The sequence below is a fragment of the Hippocampus comes genome, unplaced genomic scaffold, assembly GCF_001891065.2.
Source record: "Hippocampus comes isolate QL1 unplaced genomic scaffold, H_comes_QL1_v1.1 scaffold161, whole genome shotgun sequence".
NCBI lineage: Eukaryota > Metazoa > Chordata > Actinopteri > Syngnathiformes > Syngnathidae > Hippocampus > Hippocampus comes.
Genome location: NW_017806067.1, coordinates 156251 through 175545, shown reverse-complemented (window position 1 = coordinate 175545; position 19295 = coordinate 156251). Strand labels below are relative to the sequence as shown.

The 19295-nt window shown below is 48.4% G+C and overlaps 2 protein-coding genes and 2 long non-coding RNA genes across 5 annotated transcripts; 2 read left to right on the top strand and 2 right to left on the bottom strand.

The window, feature by feature from the left end:
• Positions 1 to 47: 47 nt before the first annotated feature.
• Positions 48 to 4112, bottom strand: th2 (tyrosine hydroxylase 2). The gene is made up of 12 exons (XM_019893666.1): positions 3791 to 4112; positions 3541 to 3715; positions 3350 to 3438; positions 3201 to 3268; positions 3080 to 3130; positions 2857 to 3002; positions 2282 to 2417; positions 2139 to 2208; positions 2014 to 2070; positions 1745 to 1840; positions 1532 to 1665; positions 48 to 1454 (listed from the first exon to the last, which is right to left on the bottom strand). The coding sequence occupies exons 1-12, from the start codon at positions 4052 to 4054 to the stop codon at positions 1289 to 1291; spliced, it is 1452 nt and encodes a 483-aa protein (XP_019749225.1). The 5' UTR covers positions 4055 to 4112; the 3' UTR covers positions 48 to 1288.
• Positions 4113 to 4347: 235 nt separating this feature from the next.
• Positions 4348 to 12680, bottom strand: pah (phenylalanine hydroxylase). The gene is made up of 13 exons (XM_019893668.1): positions 12545 to 12680; positions 11436 to 11555; positions 8194 to 8377; positions 7087 to 7175; positions 6646 to 6713; positions 6182 to 6378; positions 5981 to 6116; positions 5832 to 5901; positions 5587 to 5643; positions 5422 to 5517; positions 4993 to 5126; positions 4769 to 4884; positions 4348 to 4690 (listed from the first exon to the last, which is right to left on the bottom strand). Exons 1-13 carry the CDS (start codon positions 12614 to 12616, stop codon positions 4647 to 4649), a joined length of 1383 nt encoding a protein of 460 aa, XP_019749227.1. The 5' UTR covers positions 12617 to 12680; the 3' UTR covers positions 4348 to 4646.
• Positions 8334 to 10197, top strand: LOC109530142 (uncharacterized). The gene is made up of 2 exons (XR_002170962.1): positions 8334 to 8409; positions 9650 to 10197. It is a non-coding gene; the product is annotated as an uncharacterized LOC109530142 (long non-coding RNA).
• On the top strand, positions 11568 to 18559 carry LOC109530137 (uncharacterized). Of its 2 annotated transcripts, none has more exons than XR_002170955.1 (6): positions 11568 to 11710; positions 12539 to 12632; positions 13737 to 13806; positions 15108 to 15252; positions 17394 to 17430; positions 18463 to 18559. It is a non-coding gene; the product is annotated as an uncharacterized LOC109530137 (long non-coding RNA). The 2 variants fall into 2 exon arrangements; XR_002170956.1 differs by lacking the exon at positions 11568 to 11710 and adding an exon at positions 11721 to 12167.
• The last annotated feature ends 736 nt before the right edge of the window (positions 18560 to 19295 follow it).

The window sequence follows — 19295 nt, the reverse complement described above, 5'->3', positions numbered from 1 at the left end:
GTGTATATATATATATATATATATATATATATATATATATAGTGACCTTGCAGGAGGAACCGCTACAGCCAAACACACATGGGAATGCAGCATAGTAAGTCTTTATATTCATGTACCTGCATTTATGATACTCATTGTTTGTCATTGACTCATTCCTAGCGTTGTCAGTCAGGATCCTCACAGTGAGTGTATGTCCTTTCGCTGAACTTGTGCGAAGAGGATTTGTTGACTGCGAGGCTCAAAGTGTTGAGAAAGGAATCATGAACTTCACGCGCGTTTCACAGGACTCAGTGAACCCACCGACCCGCGCTCCCATCTGCAAAGGAGGCAACCACGCCAAGCCGGCTCGGGATGTCCATGCAAACACTTCTGCTCGGAGTCAGGATGATACAGCCTGTTGGGATTTGTGGCTAGCCGCGCTGAGCGCAAGAATCTCGCTGGATCTCCTAATCGTTGCCGCGGAAACCTGCTGCGCTTTGGCCCTCGGGCAGACCCGCATCCTGGCCGTGGTTTCTCCGGGATTTGTGGCTTTGAAAGCCTCGGAAGCAAGGATTGAGGTCGTGTTTGACGTCGGCCTCGCCTGCGCTCGCCACTCCCTAATCGCTCTTCTCTTCTTCCCGGGCTTCCCGCAGAGGCCAGTTCAGGGTTTAAAACAATTGGCCATGGGAATTATTGGAAGGTTTGGGAGAAAGGCGGCTGATCTGAGGAGCTGACTGTGTTGTTAGTGGAGTGATGACTATCGATCGGCGTTGCTCTGATGTCGCCTGAGGAGATCAGAAACCTGGGCCGCGGTCGGAAGCTCAAAGAGCTGCCCGTCTCCAGTCTCCGGAGGAAATGAAAGTAATAGCACTCGCTGCGGCTGCGAGAAGCTCTTGGTCGACTGTGAGGTCCCGCTGACCTGGCCCTGTCGGCCCGCGAGGCCCCACCGTTGGCTCTGACTTTGACCGGCGGACGCAACTTGATACTTAAATCATTCATAATGGGCTCATTCTCCCTGCTTAACAACACATGCAAGTCAACGCCTTCCAAGAATTTCCCGACATGGAAATTGTCAAGTTTGGAGACAAACGGCCTGTGAGCAAGTGTTGCTTATGTAGTGCTCTGGTCCTGCTGGCTTTTTCCCTAAACATGTCGGCAAAAGAGACGCCGTCGCGAAAAATAAACCTTTATTTCTGTTCGTAATACCATGTGTACCAGAGACAGCAATTTGAGACAAGTGAACGGCAAACTACGACTCTCGTTTTGAACGGATGTCATCCATCTCCAGTCGATTTGTCTGCCCTTGTTCTCAGGAGAAGCCGAGCTTCTCCAAGGCACCCTGCAGTATCTTCAGGTGGTCTCGTGTCTCGCACAGGACAGTTTGGATCTTGCTGGGCTCATCCAGAACGTCCACGCTGCAGGTGACGGGCTCATAGCGCACGGCGAATGGTCGCTGAATGGTTGTAGAGTACTTCCTGTGCACGGAAACAGAAGCCGTTGGGTGATTGTTGCATTCGAAGTGTGTCCTGCAAAATGGTCGCAAAGCAAATACCGCAATTTCATCTTGGCATCCTCGAAGCTTTCCGAGACATAGTAAACTGGCTGGTAGCTTTGGTCCTGGTAGGGCTGCACGGCGGTCTCCTCGGGATCGAAGGCCTTGTACTCGGGTTCGTTGGACAGGGCGTACTAGAGGAATGGTCGGCGAGAGTCAAGGCACATGGAACGGAAAGGATTTTGCGCACTCCTGAATATTGTGCATACTCACCACGAGTTCTCCATAGGATGAGAGAAGTCCTGCGCCGTAAGCTTTCACCGTCCCATTCTGTTTGCAAAGGCCAAACTCCACAGTGAACCAGTAAAGCTAGATAAGAAGAGGCAAAGCGGATGCAGCAATTAGATTTTGCCACCAGGTGCGGCTCAAATCTCACACCAAAACGATTCCTCCTCCTCCAGTAGCCAAAAGCCTCTTTGGAATGTTTCCGTCCGAAGATTTTCATCAATCCGAGGATCACCGTTAAGGGCAATATCTCTTACCGTAGATAATTTCTCAATGTCTTCTTGTGATGCTCCGAGCGAGGCCAATCCAATCTCCTGTCAGTGACCACACCCGTCAGTGGCGTTTCAAGCAAAAGAACCAACAAATACGATGCGCCGCCTACCTGGGAAAACTGGGCGAACTCTTTGTCTGCCAGCATGGGGATGTGACCGAGCAGCTCGTGGCTGCAGTCCCTGTGGGAGGAGGTCAAACATCAGTAAAAGGAACAATCCGGGGGGTGGACAGGACGAAGCCGGCGGGACTCACGGCTCGGGAGAGTGCATGGGCGCCGACGCGTGGCGGATATACTGCGTGCACTGAAACACGCGGAAAGCCAAACTGGCGAGGAAGTCCCTGGCGGACAGCAGGCCGGCAACCGGACGCAGCTGGAATCCCGTTTTTTCTGGGGAGGACCACATTTTCATCTCAAAGGCGACGAAAGCTTTGCACTGTGCAGCTGTGTTTGGGACCGGTTCAAGAAGAACTCGTTTTTCTCTGCCCCCCATCACTTGACTAATCTCGTAATTTTTGGGAGGTGTTAGCTGACACCCATACGAAGTGAACAGTGACGACAATCTGGCACATCCGCTCTTCTCTGAAGACTTTCTTCGCACATTTTGGATTGTGTCTGTTCAATCGTGCGCCTTTCTTTGTGCGCTAAAAACAGAAAAAGGCCTCCGGCTAGTTGGAAGTCTGCAATTGCTGCAGTGAAGAATCCGGGATGACCAAGGATTCCACTCCAACTTCTGACGGATTTATTCATCAATACATAGGTGCGCACCGTCGGCCAGCTACGACTAATCCGTCGCCTCCCGTTGTGAGTGGCTGTGTATGTTATTCACCTTTGAGGAAGGCAGAAATGTCTCTGAGCTGAGGGATGCGCTCCTCGCCATAGCCGCATTCGCTTTCCAGCTTCTGCAGGCCGTCCAGGAACTGTCGGCACGCCAGATTGGCGTAAATGCTCCGCAGCTTCTTGTATACCTCCCTCCTTTTTGAAGACAGTCTTTGTTTTAGGTCACGTGTCGTCACTTTTCTGCAGCCGTCAACAGGCGCGTGTTCTCTCACCATGTGGCTGTTTCTTCTGCTGTGTACTCCACCTCGGGCAGCGGGTCACCCCTACAACAAACCGGACAAAAGGAATTAACAACCGAGTGGCATTTAGGAGGTGCTCTCCTTTTCCACTCACTGTTTGTATCTGTAGGCCAGCTCTGAAATGAAGGCTCGGCGCTTTCTGTATTCTGGGTCTGTGTAGCCCTGCAACAAAGGTGACACCTTGTTTGTGCACGCTTGTCTTTTCCGTCGCATAGCTGACGCAAGCTTTTATTGGGCGCTCACTGGATGGTCCTTGTCCATCTCCGGATCAAATTTGGTGATCAACAAGTTGCATCTGTCCAGTTCCTTGATCTGTCGAGGAAACCAGGGGACTGCGATGGAGATAAAAGTAGCAAATTGAGCTTTCTTTGTTTTCCTTCTTCTTCCCCAACTGGATGGACCAACCCACTGACCCGCTCTGATGCAACACGCACCTTTTTCCTCTGGGATGGACCTAACGTTATCCACCACTCTCTTGAGTGAGTTGACAAAGACCTCGAGGTCGGAGCTGTGCACCTCGCACTTGACGAAGAATTCCAAGTCGGACGTGCTGTTCTTGGACCTTTTGCACGGCCGGCTTTCGACATGGAGGAGCTTGGCGTCGAATGTCTGCAAAGGTGACAAACACACATTGTTGAAATAGTACCAAGCAATCCCCGAATATTCGCAGTTCACTTTTAGTACCTCAAATATTTTGCCTGTCTTGAAGAACCCCCCATTCTTCTCGTTGCTGAGGTGGAACAGCACGTTTAGGGTCACTCGGCCCTCCTTCTCCTCAAAAACTTGCGCGTCCACCCCCCGTGAGGTCCCTGGCTGACCTCCGGCACTGCGCTCCCGCCGGGCATCCTCGATCAAACTTTGCCTTCGGCCGCCGATGGATGCCACCTGGCATGCGTTGCTGTCAGTCTTCATGGTCTCAAGATGTGCTCCGGTGTGAGCCCGAGCCATTTAAATAGCATCTCATCCGTGGGCTGAATGCAGATGAGTGGGTACTCCTGTTTTTTTTTTTTTTGCGTCACAGAGCCAAAAGCGAGTCATTGAGCAGCCGCTTGTTACTGAACATCACAGTGTGATAGCCATTCAACCGAAACAGGTCTTCTTCACGGGTTGCATCAATGTTACGAAAAATAATTCATGGTGAGGAAAAAAGGCTGTGTATTTTTAGCCTCGCTGGTTGAATATAGCACAGGGGCAACACGGCTGCCTACTGTTTTGTTAAAATGGGACAATTGAGACCACAGTATTAATATCCTCAGTTTATTAGTTCCATGCACAAAAGTGGGGGGGGGGGATTGAATTAAAATGATGCAAATTTTGTATTATATGTAAAATCACATATTAGTATATCTGTATATATTACAATACAGTATTAATGGAATAACACATTTAGAGCATAGCGACATCTAGAGGTTACACACGATTTGCTAAAGTAAGAGGCAAATAATATTCTTTCTTATATCCCGTTTATATTGACATGTGTTTTAATACAAAAAAAGCTAATAGGGGAGTATAATAAGTTTCGGGCCAGTCAGTCATGATGTCACTCCAATTTCTTCAGGGCTTCGCATAATTTCCCCATTTCACCTGAAACCAACAGAAGAAAAGCACGTTAGGAAGCAGCATATCAAAATAAAGGCTTGATGGTCCAGGATGGGAACTTGCTCTTGATGCTGTTGGCCAGATTGCTGAGCTGCTGGGTGTTGTCCAGCACCTCCACGCTCTGGGTGTACGGGTTGTAGCGCACAGAGAAGGGCCGAGGAATGGTGCCGGCAAACTTCCTGTAAGGCCCACACAGGCTCGGTGACTGTCGATCGTACGCCGCTTGCTCAAGTGTAGGAATAGTCGACTGTCGGGTGAAATCGTGGATTGGAGTTCAACATACATACCTGACTCTGTCTTTGGCATCCTCAAAGCTCTCGGCGACAAAGTAGACCGGCTGGTACTCTGTGATTGGGTATTTCTGGACACTGGTCTTCTCGGGGTCAAAGGGAAGTAGTTTGGGTTTGTCGGTCAGGCAGTACTGCAAGACAAGCAATGACACATTCGGCGGCTGCTCAGACAGTCAATGAGCCTTGTGATTCCTGTTGAAAACAGGAAGTGGAGTACGATTACGGCCTCTGGCTTTTTCCCCCCCTTGGACTCGTCTGAGCACACATCCTCTGCTGATGCAACGTGTGACCACCGTAGACGCCCTTTCGGCCCACCCGCCGAGCTACTGAACCACATTCCCGCTCCCCGCTGGCCAGGCGAAGTCAGTGACACATTTAACCCAAACGGACCACTGACCCACTGCCTGAGCGCAGAAACCAACCCACCTGCAGCTCGCCGAACGACGACAACAATCCCGCTCCAAATGCTCTCGTGTCGGAGCCCTGCTTGCACAAGCCAAACTCCACGGTGAACCAGTAGACCTGATGCACAAGCGAAGGACGGTTAACCCCTACTCGATTGAGAATGTTAAGTTTGATGCGGGAACCCACCGTCGCAAGTTTCTCAATGTATTCGTCCGGGGCGCCGAGAGAAGCCAGACCGATCTCCTGTTTGGAAGAATAAAGAAGAGAAGCCATTGAGACGCCAGGCCAAGGGTGTGGGGGCAAGATTTGAACCCCTACATTTTTTTGACATTGCCTGCAAGAAAAATGAATTTGACATCCCTGCTTTAGGTTTTTGGTGGGGTATTAAGATTCAGAGAGGAGGGAGCCTGCCCCAGGGCCTTTTTTTTTACCTGGGAGAACTGGGCGAAACCCGAATCAGCAAAGAGCGGGACATGCCCCAGGAGCTCATGGCAGATATCACTGGAACAGAAAAAAAACCAACCCTGAATCCTTCGTGACAACTTGTGTCGTCCAATTGGACTCTACGGCCCACACTTACGGCTCAGGTGTGTAGGTGGGCTTGGAGCCATGGCGGATGTACTGCGTGGAATGGAAGACGCGGAAGGCGAGGCCGGCGAGGAAGTCCCGGGAGGAAAGCAAGCCGGCAACCGGGCGAAGCCGAAAACCAGTACAGGCTGCGGAGGGATGGAGGTGCGTCAAAAACAACAGCTGAAGGAACGACCAAGAAGATGCAACTCACACTGCAAGAAGCGGGACACATCCTCCAGCTGTGGGATGTTGTCCTGCCTGTAGCCGCAATATTTTTCCAGCAGCGGGAAGACTCGGTTGTGCTCACGGCAGGCGTGAGTTGGGTACAGGGTCTTGAGCTCCTTGAATACGGTGCCCCATGTGGCCTTTTCGTCCTCTGTGTACTCCACCCGAGGGATGGGCTGGCCACTGAGAGGAAGAAGACGCAAACTTGAAGCACCTGAACGGCCAATTGCCAATCAGTAAAAAGTACTTTCAGAAAGACAATTACGCAAGGGAGGTACAAAGAGCCCATCGACCGCTGAAACCAAGTGATTTCTGAATCGGGAATATGCAAGGCAGGGGGTTGTCAATGATTTTCACCGATTTCAGTTGTGTGTTACTTTGCCACATAAAGTGTGGAAGCTAACGGTAAGAGTTTTTGATGTAATTCCAAACGGTTGAGTGTTCAATTACTGTCTGTAGTTGTAGGCGATGTCGGCGAACTCCTTCCTGCGACTGCGGTACACTGGATCTGTGAAGCCCTGGTGAGCAGACACACACACACAAACAAAAGGGGAAATCGTGTTAGATCTCCCAAATGATGGCCAAACGAAACCCTGCGTCCTTTGACGGCATCACGCGCTCGGTCCCCAATGAGAGCATGCAAATGTGCATTCAGATGAAGCCTTTGTAGAGGGGTTTTCAGCTTTATGATGAATATATTTCGCTTTAATGATGGTGGCAAAAGGGAGCAATTATCTATAATTATAGGGGCCCCAATGAAAGCAGTGACATCAATTTGTGCGTTTCCATGAGAATAGGCGGCCTGTCATCTCTCGCAGGCCGCGTCTTTCATTGGCCGCGTGGGCGTCGGAAGACAGACGGACGCGTGTCACAAATGAGTCACAACTTTACCGGGTGATCGGCATCCAGCTCCGAGCCATAGCTGAGGATCTGGTTGGCAAAGCGGTCCAAGTCCTGAATGTCGTTGGGGAACCATGGCACTGCAGGGTAGAGTTTTTAAGTCAATGAATGAGGGCGATACGTTTGTGATTCTGGTTCCTCCTCTTTCTCAGGCCGTTGTAAATTGCCATTTTGAGGGATTTCCCCTTTCTTTCCCCAATTTCTGTTGCGAGCATGAAATTTGACAGGCATGTCTGTTATGGGTGAACCCGCCAAAAAAAAAAAAAGTCCCAAAAATCTAATCTGGAAAAATTTTTCGATTGCTGCCATGTTTTTTCTGACTGGTAACTGGTCATAATAGCTGTCGGTCAACCATTGTGTGGCTGGAGCGGCGCAAATAGATATTGATGATGCAGGCGCGCCTTTTGGCCCGTTGGACGTCACGGTGTCTTGGCATGTTGACACTCGGCAGAGCAGTGCACACAAGCCATCTGCTTGTTGTGCTTGTGATTTATGACCCTCAAAGACACTCATGAATTTCCATTCGTGCCATGTGGTCCAAAGGCCCGAGGCTGCGCGGAGACAATGAGGCTCTAACAAACTTCCCTCGCAACGGGCCCATGAGTATCGTCTCGTCCACTTGACCCCGGCCGGCACAGCGGCCGCATCCCGGCAGGGCCTGTCAGTCTTGGCCTGCTCTAACCTCGCCGTGTTCCCTATGGCCCGAGTTTGGACCCGCCCGGGAGGCACACAGAGCGCCCCTGTTCCCGCCAGGCCTGTTGGTAGTGAGGAGCAAAACTAATGTCATTCTGGAAACAACTAATAAAGGGATCAGCGCCGGGGTGGCGAGCCACCCGTCTCGCCGGCGACGATGGCTGTCCATGAGTGAGTGGAAGCGCCACAACACGGCTCCTAAACAGAACAGACCGGCTTGTTGGCGGCGGCCCTTTTACTTCCTCTAGAGGCCACTGTGGCCCACCGTAATTTCTGTGCAACCGCACGCCACTGGCTATCAAACCTCTGTCCAAATCCCAGCTTTTCCAACCTTGGCAACCTGCGTTTCTCCCTCCGCGAATGAAGATGCTTATTCGTCTGCGGAATACTTTTCAAGGCTCTCACCAGTGTCCTTCTGTTTGTTGCGTGACAGCTCGTGCACCTGGCCACTGATCTGCGTGCGCAGGCATTCGATGACATCGTCCAGGGCCGGCGAGCAGTTGGAGTCCACGCTGATGAAGAACTCGTACTGCTCCTGGCTGACGCGCGACGGCCGGGACTCAATGTGCGTCAGGTTGATGCCTTTCTCCTGAAAAACGGCACCGGGATAAGAAGATTGAGGTGAGTACGCTTGCTTGTTCGAGTGCCTCGTTGCACTTCCCTCGTTTGAGCACAAGGTAGCGGTGTTGTACCCTCATAACCCCCCCCTCCGTCAGGTTCCTCTTCTTGGACTTGAACTCTGTGTCAGTGGAACCTTAGCTCGCTTACGTCTCTCACTTTTGTATTGATTGGCCGGTGTTTGACGGGGAAAAAGAATAAAGCGAGAGCGGTTCAATCCCCAGATATCGATATATTTTTAAAACAGATTTTTCTACGTTTCTTAAACTCGAGATCGAGTCAGTTTGGCCCACAACACACACTAAGAGGAAAATTTACAAAGTGGTTTTCCAAACTGGAGGCGCCAATTATTGTTAAAGTAAACATTTTATCCTCGCATTCATTTTTCCCAGAGGGGTTAAAAAGTCCACAGACACAACAAACAAAATTGTAAAAAACAAAAAACAAGCCTTTGGAGAAACTTTTTTTTACTGTTGATTTGCATTCACTTCTGGAAAAACAACAGTTTCTTTCTTTGTTTTTTTTTTTTTTTTTGCACTTTCAGTTCGGAGAAATGATTTGTAATTTTGCGAATGTGAGGTCCTGAAGTTGATGACGGGGTCTCAAATCTGTATGGTCGCTGCTTATCCTCCCTCAAAATTCTTAGTCTGCGCACACATTGAGCCAATTTGCGGAGATTTTCCATGTACCCGAGAAAACATGAAGTCATGAAACAAATATGACTGGTGCGGATGTTTGGGAGCCGCTGGAAGGCAACTTTGCGTGGTATACGCAGCATATGGGAGAGGGTGTATGTGGTGCTCTCTTTTGCGATAGGCCAATTGGAACGGGAGGGGGCCTCCCGTCATTGCCACATCTGGTTCAGATTGTCTTGATCGCATCTTCCTGAAAGCCATGCGCGCCGGCATCTCTCCCAAGTCCCCAGAAGAATGTGACGCTCCTGAAATGCTCGTCCATGCCAGAGGACGGGCGCAGTCAGTCTCGCTCGTCCCCTTGAACGTGTCTGACTTGAATTTGGATGTATAAATTTGAAGTCAGTGCCGCGTCAGGTTGGAGAACATCTCTGAACTTTGGCCCGGCCCCGCTAGCTTTGACCGCCCTCATCGGGCCAAGCCGTACCTCGTGAAAATCAAAGGAGGAGAATTGTGAAGTCTTTGCAAGTGAGATTTCCAAACAACTGCACATGGGCAATCGGTGGATTTGTGAATGTGCTGAACGTGTACATTGTATCGTCATTCCACAGCGGTTCTTCATTAAAAGCCACAAAGAGCCCCAACTATGCAGAAACGGACCATAAATGATGCCATATGAAACACGCCGCATGGGAAACACGAAAGATCGCAAACACGGTGGCTCACATGAGCGGCGAGCGCTTGAGAATTTTCAGACTCGGTTCTTTTAAATTGATTTTCATCCCCTTAATTTGGGGATGAAACGGTGACACAGTCGTACGCGTGGATTTTGAGCCGCCTTTAGATATTTTTGAGATGGAGTTGAAGGCCTCATCAAACCATTCGTGCGGACGAAGTCGTGGGGCACTTGGGCTGTTTTGTGGAGGAGGTGAGAGGAGGCTCAGGGGGAGGATTGGGAGAGCCTGAGCTCATAGGTCCAAAGAGGATCTTGTGTTTCCATTTAACAACTACCGCCCCTCCACCCTACGTATATAAACCCCCTCCCCCAAAAAAACAAAATGCAATAAACACAACGGGGGGGGGCGGGCATATTTAACAATTTTAACTGTTGACTCCTTAATGTTGTTTTAGCCTTTTATTTTTTGGTAAGTACGAGGCCCACTTCTACGTACGTAACCATGACACCGCTGATGATTAAATAATAGAAGTGCTGCCAATCCATGTTGATTCGAGCAAAAAGTCACGTACGCAGTCTCTGCAAATCAATAAATAAAACGGGGTCAGGCATCGTCATGTTGGCGTAGTTGACTTTCTGAGCACAGGTTAATACAGCGTTTTACGCTGTAACAATGACAGAGCATTAATAAGTCGTACTCATAGTTTACGATGCACTTTCTGGTTCTCAAACTTTTTACACCAGGTGCCACCTCAATAAGATCCTTGGCTTTTCACGTACCACCATAATGACCAGCATTGAAATACAGTCACTAGTAGGCCTCTAAGTGTTCAACAAAAACAAGGCAGAGGTTTTATTCGTAATTTTTTTTTTTTAAACAGGAAAATTAACCATAAATTCATCAAACTGCTTCTTTTTTTCTTTTTTTTTCTTTCTTTCTTTCTTTCTTTCTTTCTTTCTTTCTTTCTTTCTTTCTTTATAGCGGAGTCAGTCAGTACTGTACTGTATGTATTATGGCAACGTAATCTCAGGCGCAGTGCTCTCGAGTCACAATGGACAACTTGAAGCAGCAACGTTTTGGAGTCACCTTCAGCCTGGCCGTGTAACTCAGTGGATCGATGCGAGATAAGCGCCGTTTGTTTAGTCATGGGGCCACTTGGAAAAGGTCGCTTCACAAAAAACAAGCCGGGATCCACATTTTGAGGCCTTTACTACAGTTTTTGTTTTTTTTTTTTTGTTGTTTTTTTTCTTTTTCTTGGGCTAGTTCACATGCTCACTGAAGTCGGGACAATTTGTCTTTTGGTCTTGAATGCCTCTGCCAAATCACATGAAAACAGCAACCAAGTCAGCTGCCGCATTCCCTGATGATAATTAGGAAGGAATTTACCTCCATAGGCCTTACAGTTCAAAATTCTTTTTTGTTTTTTAACAGAAATTAGAATTTCAGTTTCAGTCAATTTTAGCGCAAAGAAGAAAAAATCTTTGCAGGACTCCAGACAGCCTCTAAATTGTCACGCAAATAAGGGGTGTTCATCTACTTGCATATGCAACCAGTAAATTTGCTGATCTCTTATTAAATTCATCAATACTTTGGGTTGCGCTCCACACTTGAGCCCAGTTGTCAGCTTCTTTCTTGTCCCGTGTTGTCTGTTTCCTTACAGGCAATAAAGTCGCTTTTTTTCCCCCCACACTGGTCCCTCGAGTGGTACAGAGGAATATACCTCAAAGAGTCTGAGCGCTCGGGCCAAGGCGCCCACCTCCTCCTTCAATGAGAAGATGCAGGAGACCACTTCGTTCTTCTTGCTTGTCTCCTCCTCCAGGTACATGGAGCCGCGCCGCTTCTAACGACCAAAACAACAACAATTTATTATTATTTTTTTTTTCCTGCTGACCCAAACTGGCATCTGCATTTATGTTTGGGGAGAAGCCGGGGAATCCGACGGACGCCCCCTGAAGAACCAAAGGAAAAACCGACGGAACCCCAAACGTTTTTTCTGTGAGTCAAAGCACGAGCTCATTGTCTGATTTCATCGGCTGTTTTGCCACAGAGGATCCGCGGACATTCCGGCCATTGTCCCCGGAATATTCAAGGCCAAATACCCGTTCACGGCCATTCGAGTTCAGAATAATAACAGCAGTGTTTGGAAAAACAAATAACAATATGAATCATAACAGCTTCTATTTCCGTACAGACGGACGGCTGCATTGGACATAATTAATTTATCTTCCCCAACAAAACATGAAGACAAATGGATCGTTTGTATTGTTGTTTGACAGGAAATGAACAAAGGTGGCATTTCCTTGTGAAAATTGCTTCACACCTGTGTTGTATGCAATCCACCAACCAGGATTGCTGGGCAAGATTCCACAATCCCAGTTGGGGAACTTGACTCCACAGTGGCGGAATTGCGCAATGCCGAGCAATTCCGACTGGTGGACAACATGCAACACAGGTGTGATGCATTTGTCACAGACTTATACAGTAAAACAGTCAAAACAAATAAATAAATAAAAACACAAATTCTATCACAGAAAGGCACGTTTGATACACTTGAAAATAGTACTAGAGTTGCACAATTTTATCCTGGTTGGTGGACCTCATGCAGCACAAGTATGAAGGGCTTGTCAGAAACACAAAATATTGACATCAATGATTGAAGTTTTTTTTTTTTTGCTGTGTGCCGTCTACAAATAGAAGCTACTCGAATGATTTCCTTTGACCTTGACTGACTTTTTTTTAAACATCCTGCTGAAACACCCATCATCCCATAAGACAGCATTTTGACCTTGTTTAACATTCAAAACCTGTTTTTCCTATTTGCAGACCTACCACTTTGTCCTGTTCATTGGGCTGGGCGTCCTGACCGGAGTTCCCGTTGACCCTCTTGTAAGCCGCGTCCATCTTCTCTGGCGTGCAGGTGAGCCGCGCGTGTGTTTGTGTGCGTAGCGTTTGCCTTTGCTGGATTCTATTGCGCGGGGCCGCCACTTCTTATTACACATCGGGTCACGTGACTCCGCACACATTCGCGCGCGCACACACACACCCCTCTGCGCTGGCATGTGATGGGACGCCGCTTGTGAAACAGACCTGCGGTGGGCCCATGTGGCCCAGCTGTTTGCGCTTGTGATGATGGTGATGACCTGCAATTTCAATTCTCGTTTGTTGGTCTCGGGAGTCTCAAGGAGACATAAAAATGCCAACTTCCGTTTGGGCTTCAAGGCTGACTGTTGATTTCGGCTGCTCAAACTCACCAAGCATTTACACAACATTGACCAAGTTCATATTTACGTCATGATAGAATTATAAATAAGGTACTTAAAATGTGGTTTTTGAGGACAAAAAGTTGGCCTGCCTTTGATTTACATGTTCAAGATTCCAATAACTTTTGTCGTAATCATGGGGCATTGTAAAATGCATGAAATGCAATGTATTTTTTTTGTTGTTTCTGTCATCTTATGAAATAATTGGTAAATTGACTTCTTTAAAAACACACACACACACACACACACACACACAATACACTATTTAAGTTTTATTTTGCAATTGGTCATAAATATAAAAACACAATTCCTTTTATTCATGAGGCCTCTGCATGTGCATTTGGAATGTATTTTAGTCAGTTCCAACTCCCGTTCTATTTCTGTGCGTTGGCTGCAAAACATCTCAGGTCATGGTCTATTTTGAGTTCAGCATGCCCGTAATTGATTCGTATTTACTCAGCAAAATGCCCGCAAAATGTTATCTTTACGGATTAGTGCTAACTCCAAGGGAGACAATGCGGCCCATTTTTCCCCCGAAGCCGATCAGAATCGATTAAATGAGGACAAACTGCTCATTAGCTTATCAGATTCATGCAGGGATCGCGGGAAGTCGGACTAAAGCTCGATTGTGTCTCTCTCTTGGACCCGCAGCTGTCATACGTGCTCCCCTTTAATCCCTTCACATTTCCTTGATAAATAAGCAGCTTTGTGTTCAGAGTGACTCATTTTTTCCCCATTGATCCCTGATGCTATGTCCACAGGTGCCACCAGAGGGCGGTGGAGGACTAAGCATGAGATGCACAGGTGTCCTTTTGGATGGATCAATAGGAGGTACAGATCTGTGTGTGTGTGTGTGTGGGGGGGGGGTCACTAGTTGGTGTTATTGTACAGCACGGTGGAGCTCGTCTATACGGGGACACATGGCAAAAGTTTGAAGATGGCAGTGTTTGCTTTGTGATAAGACAATTTGACTTTTTTTTTTCTGGCAGTCATGACCCAAATGATGTTATTTCGTGCCAAAATATCCTTATTGTTTGGAACCAAATGTACAATTTTACAAGAAAAACAGGAACATCAGTCAAGCACTGGATAAACCAGGTGTCGCCACCCTTTTTCGAACTGATAACCGCCGCTACTCGTGCACAGTACAGTGCAGTGTTTGGTTGCAAGAAAAGGCCTGAGTATTGTCCTGGGAGGCAGAGCGTAACATTGCTTTAGGGCTTCTAATTGTGTTTTTCGCGATTCCCATGATTTAACGGACTGCTCCCCTGAATGTCGTTGGCGTGTTCTCTCCTAGCGGGGGGCGGCCAACTGATCATTGTTACGGGGAGACTGGAAGGGGGCGCGGAGAAAAGAGTGAAACTTTGAGCCGCTCGGCCACATGCGCTGTTCTCACTCGGCATAATGGAGTCTACCCCCCACCTCCACCCCCCACCCCCGGTTCTTAACTGCCGCCACCGTGGCTTGCTGGGAATGGGCAACAGTCCTTCCGCACGCCGACAATCGCGCTCAATGCCTTGCATAATTGACTTTTTATTTCCTCGCACGTGGCCCTGACAGGAAGTCTCCCAGGATCAGCCTCCTCCCTCCTTCCGAATCTGGAATTGGAGCGACAAGTGTCAACAGGAAGTACTCCCTGCAGATGCTTAGTGTTTCTTGGCTAATCTTGTTAGCATCCCAAACAACAGCAAGATATAGATAAGATTGAGTTGATGAAGTCCGACAAAGACCACGAGTACCAGCCACCCCAATGAGGGGAGGTCACTGCCCCTCGCCGCCTCCCCGATCACGCACAAAAGGTGGTAACCCCTTGCAGGCGAGCGGCTCACTTTCACCTGTCACTCAACACTTCCCCCGTCACACGCCGTCTGCAGATGATGGCTCAGGTGTGCGACGGACCACGGCCTGGAACCTGAAGGGGTCCGTGGCTACAGACACGCACGCACAGCTGGCTCCTCACTCGTCGGGCAGGTTTCATTTCCTGTCCTCAGATGTGTGTTTGCTCAGCTTTCCAAGTGCAAATCGCTTCCGCTTCCTGTAACACAAAAGACGTCAGCATCATCATCATTATTATAACAAGGACTTGATGACTGATTGTCGCTCAGATGAGAACATGTACGCCTCTGGACCAGACTGGCCACCAGAGGGCGACAGTCGTCCACCACTGGTGTCCTATTCCCGCCCCCCCCCTTCTAATTCACAGCAGCCCCTGTTGCCGTGGCGACACTGATCTGAGCAGGTGATGCATTGACAGCGAGCAGATGGTTCCCTGCCGAGGTGAGCGCCACGGCCGGCCCACAATGCGTCCAAATTCATCATAAAGTCCGCCCCGAGCCTCCGTCAAAGTATCAACACTCCACTTGATATTTACTCACTGCGCGCTTTGTGCCAGGGCTCTTTCAAAGGCCCCCAAAAGTACTTTTTGTGCAGCTGTAAAGAGCGTGACAGGTTATTTAAAGGGGCCGCTGATGAATAGAACGTGCTGCATTCAGTGTCCTACTGTACATTGCGGCATTTAGGAGAGCAGATAAAGTCAAGATCAACAATCAGGCTCTCTTGCAGGTGTTTTTGGCCTCTCACTGGGAAAAAAAGAAGACGCCACTTTTATTAGTCCCCCCCCTCCCGCTCCCCCTTAGTACAGTCTCTTTCTTCCAACTAACTCTGGAATAATCCGGCAACAATGCGGCCAGGCGCTGTGCAGTGGGGTGGAGTGCTGGTATTATGGAGATCAGCTAACTTGGCGTAGGACATTTTGTCGTGGGACACACAGAGACTGAATGACAAACCTATTTTATTGACTTGGAAATAAGTTTTATTTTTAAAAATCAGATTCTGCCAGTATGATAACTTGAATATCGCAGTTTAACAATTTTGCAATTTGGGCTGAGAAATGGTTTTTAAGTTGTTGAGGAAATTGCATTAACTTTCACATACATGAACTGTATGTTATTGTCCCAGAGACCGATCGACATAGATTGGTCAAAATTTGGGGCTTTTACTTTTTTGGGATCCTGCCCACGCTGATTGATCAGGGGGAAAAAATCCCTTACATCGCATCAATTCATATTTATTTGTTTTGTTTTCATAGGGGAGCTCATGATGGCAGGTGTGATTTGGGATGGGAGCTGATTGGTGGCGTGGTCTTTGGTGAGGGTGGGGCCAGGCTGTATTCACGGCCGACTCTGATAAAGACTCACAGTGAGGAGCCATTGAAAAGCCCCGCGGCCATAATGGAGTCACTAATAGGTGGCCATTCAGCAGGGAAAGTGTTTTCTGGAGGGGGACAGAAAAGTTTTTTCGGGGCAGGGGGAGGAGCCACAATCACTTTGTCTGCTGTGTGTATGAAATTTATGCACTCCCCCCCATACATGCCCACCCCCCTTCCCCAGCCTTGTCTCTCTTTTTTTGCTCTCTTTTTTTTTTTAAGCGCTGAATAGGCGACACACAGTTTGGAGTCGTCCTTTCATCCTTACTTGAAAATAAATTGAATAGTTTCTTTTGGAGTGAGTTGAGTACATCCCCCTACACGACCCCCAGAAGCTCCCCCCTCCACATCCATCCCATCATCAAAACAAATGGACAACCCCATCTCTTCCTTTTTTTTTCTCTCTCCCTTTCACCTCCTGGAAATGGAATGGCCCAATACTTTAGTCCGCAAAGCGTATCTCCAACTCTTGAACCCACAAAAAAAAAAAAAAAAACATTCAGTTAGCAGATGGTTGACTGAAAATTTTCATTAGATTTTTTTTTTCACCATTTAGCAGGTTGCCATTGAGTCAGTAATGATCAGTGATGCATCAAAATGATTTCAAAAAAAGGCAATACTTATAGGCCCTCACGAATGTGTCCCATGTCCTGATAGCTGTCACAGCTTCGAGCAACTATATTCGCCATCCTCCCCCGCCTCTCACCCAGGCGCCCCCTTCCGGTGTCCCGTGGCACCAGCCAGGGGGTCCAGACCTCTTGGGTGAGGTGACTAATCTTAAAAAGCTGCAACCATATTGAGAGAGGCCCAAATAAATGGCGGCGGCGTGTCAAAGGGCTTAGTTGACAGATTGATGAGATGAGGAAATAACGGTGCATCGCGGGGGGCGGTCGCGGGGGAGTTCGGCTCTCGCCCGCGGAGCCCGGCGCGGGTCAGTGCTCTGTGATTGTACGGGCGCCAAAGGGCAGCGCCCGGTGTGCCGCGGCGTGAAAGCCCTCGTAATGCTACCGTCAGACTTTTCTTGTGTGATGTGATGATGTGTTTATTTTGGACTTGCTTTGTCTTTCGGAAAAGAATAGCTGTCAATGCTCTTTGACCACACCAAGAAACTAAATCCACTATCTATATATCTATATTTTATTTTTTTTCAAGGACATTATATTTATTTATCTGTCAGCCATTCATTTTAATTGTATTTATGTTTATTTTGCAGATACCGGGAGTTCAACAAAAACCATCCCCTTGAAAAAGTAAGTTTCACCTTTTTGGAGAGGGCTAAATCATTCATGTTTTGGGTCAACAGGATTCCAGGCATAAAATACTGTATCTTGTTCTGAATACATTCTGACCACAAAAAAAAAAAAAAAAAAAAGCCCACATTTTTTTGCGTGCCTTAGCAACAGTCACTGTGGTTCCTTGATGACCCAAAATGCACTGCAGCGCCTGTTCTCCCCGCACCCCTGCCCCCTCACCGAGCACTCGTCCCCCAAGTCCCCCAAAGCGCTCTCAGATGTTGACAATATGTTGGCAAGTTAAATAAAACATTTTTCCTCCAGTGTTTACAAATGTCCGGCAGAGGTGAGAGAGAGCTTGAGATGTGTGTGTGTGTGTGTGTGTGTGTGTGTGTGTGTGTGTGTGTGTGTGTGTGTGTGTGTGTGTGTGTGTGTGCGCGCGCGTGTGTGTAGGGAGAAAGAGGAAGGGCCCTGGCGCGGGTGTTTGGTGTGGTTGCTGTGGCAACGGGCCCCTCACTGGTCCACAGGCACAGTTAATATGACACCAGTGTGCCATTTAACAGGATTTTGCTGGTTTGCACATCACAAAATGAAGAAGCTCCGCTTTGAGAAGCACTCTACATAATAAGCTTTGCGTGCGCACACACACACACACACACACACACACACACAGCGCCACTGAGCCTCTGATTTGCGTGCTTGATAGGCTGTCTTGTTTGCACACAGCTCCCCACTATATGACCTTAATGTAATTAAGAGCAGGGACATTTGTGCTATTGTAGGGCAGACACATCCTGACCCCTGCTTTGTCCCGTCACCTCTCACCTCTGGCGTGGAAAAGCCTGGTTTACATTCACCTCATTATATTCTTGCCAATGAGCGCAAACAGGCTGGATGTCGTCAAATACTAAGAAAAGGTTGATGTTAATGTTTATTGATGTTTCAGCATTGATCCAAAGGGGACTAACCGATGCTAACAGTGAGTTCAAGATCGCATTGAGGCACCTTGCCTAAGCGTTTTTTTTTTTTTTTTTTTTACCTGTACCCCAGTCACCTTGGTTGGATCGGATGGCAAAGAAAACTTGCCAAGCAAAAGCCAGAACCCAAAGACCAGCACCGCAGCATCACCATGGTTGGATGAAAGGTGTTCAACAAGTAAGAATTATCCCGTAGCCACCATTCAACTTTTGCTGATCAATTCTCTGTCAACTCGCTGAATGCAACCCCATGCCGGGTGGAGAGCCCATCGCTCAGATTGGAGCGGGCTGTTTGCGCTCCTCTGTGACACTAATGAATGTTAAGTAGGTTATCCACTGGTCCGCCACCGGCCTGATTCTTTGTCAGCTCGGCTTTTGTGGCGACGTTCCCCCTCGGAGATCCCCCGAAAATGACGCCTGCGTCGATAGTCAGCGTATTGATTACACGCTGCCACCCCCTCCCCCCGGCTGGCAGATTTTGAAGCCGAGAAGGAGCTCTGGTGCGCCTGCAGGGGGCTTGAGTGACTCCCGGAGCTCATTTCAGGGTCACAGAGTCCTTGCAGCTGCCCTGACCCGGACCCAGACCCCAACTGGCCCACAGCGCAACACCCGGTGCCTGAATGTTTTTTTGCCGAGGAATGGTAGGAGGCTCACCTTCGCGCTTGATGGTGGCTGACCTCTCTCATGCTGAGGTGGTTGTCCTCCTTTTCTGTGGTGGAGGTCCTGGTTCACCCCCCACCCCTTTTGTTTTTTTCTTCTCCCAACTCCTGAGGTCTGTTGTCTTCACCCTACTGGGCCCAATTTTGCCAGTGTGACACATAAAGAGCATCCGGAAATGAATTGAAACCATTCTGAAATACGGTGGTAAGAGAACAAAATGCGTAAAACGCAAAACGCTTCGATTAC

Excerpts from the sequence above, each read along its gene's own strand:
- th2 (XM_019893666.1), bottom strand. The coding sequence starts at position 4,054 with ATGGCTCGGGCTCACACCGGAGCACATCTTGAGACCATGAAGACTGAC. Across the intron at positions 3,439-3,540 it reads GTCCATCCCAGAGGAAAAAG|TCCCCTGGTTTCCTCGACAG; the intron begins GTGCGTGTTGCA and ends TCTCCATCGCAG. Across the intron at positions 1,841-2,013 it reads ACATTGAGAAATTATCTACG|CTTTACTGGTTCACTGTGGA; the intron begins GTAAGAGATATT and ends CTTCTTATCTAG.
- pah (XM_019893668.1), bottom strand. The coding sequence starts at position 12,616 with ATGGACGCGGCTTACAAGAGGGTCAACGGGAACTCCGGTCAGGACGCC. Across the intron at positions 5,518-5,586 it reads ACATTGAGAAACTTGCGACG|GTCTACTGGTTCACCGTGGA; the intron begins GTGGGTTCCCGC and ends CTTGTGCATCAG. Across the intron at positions 4,885-4,992 it reads GATGCCAAAGACAGAGTCAG|GAAGTTTGCCGGCACCATTC; the intron begins GTATGTATGTTG and ends TGGGCCTTACAG.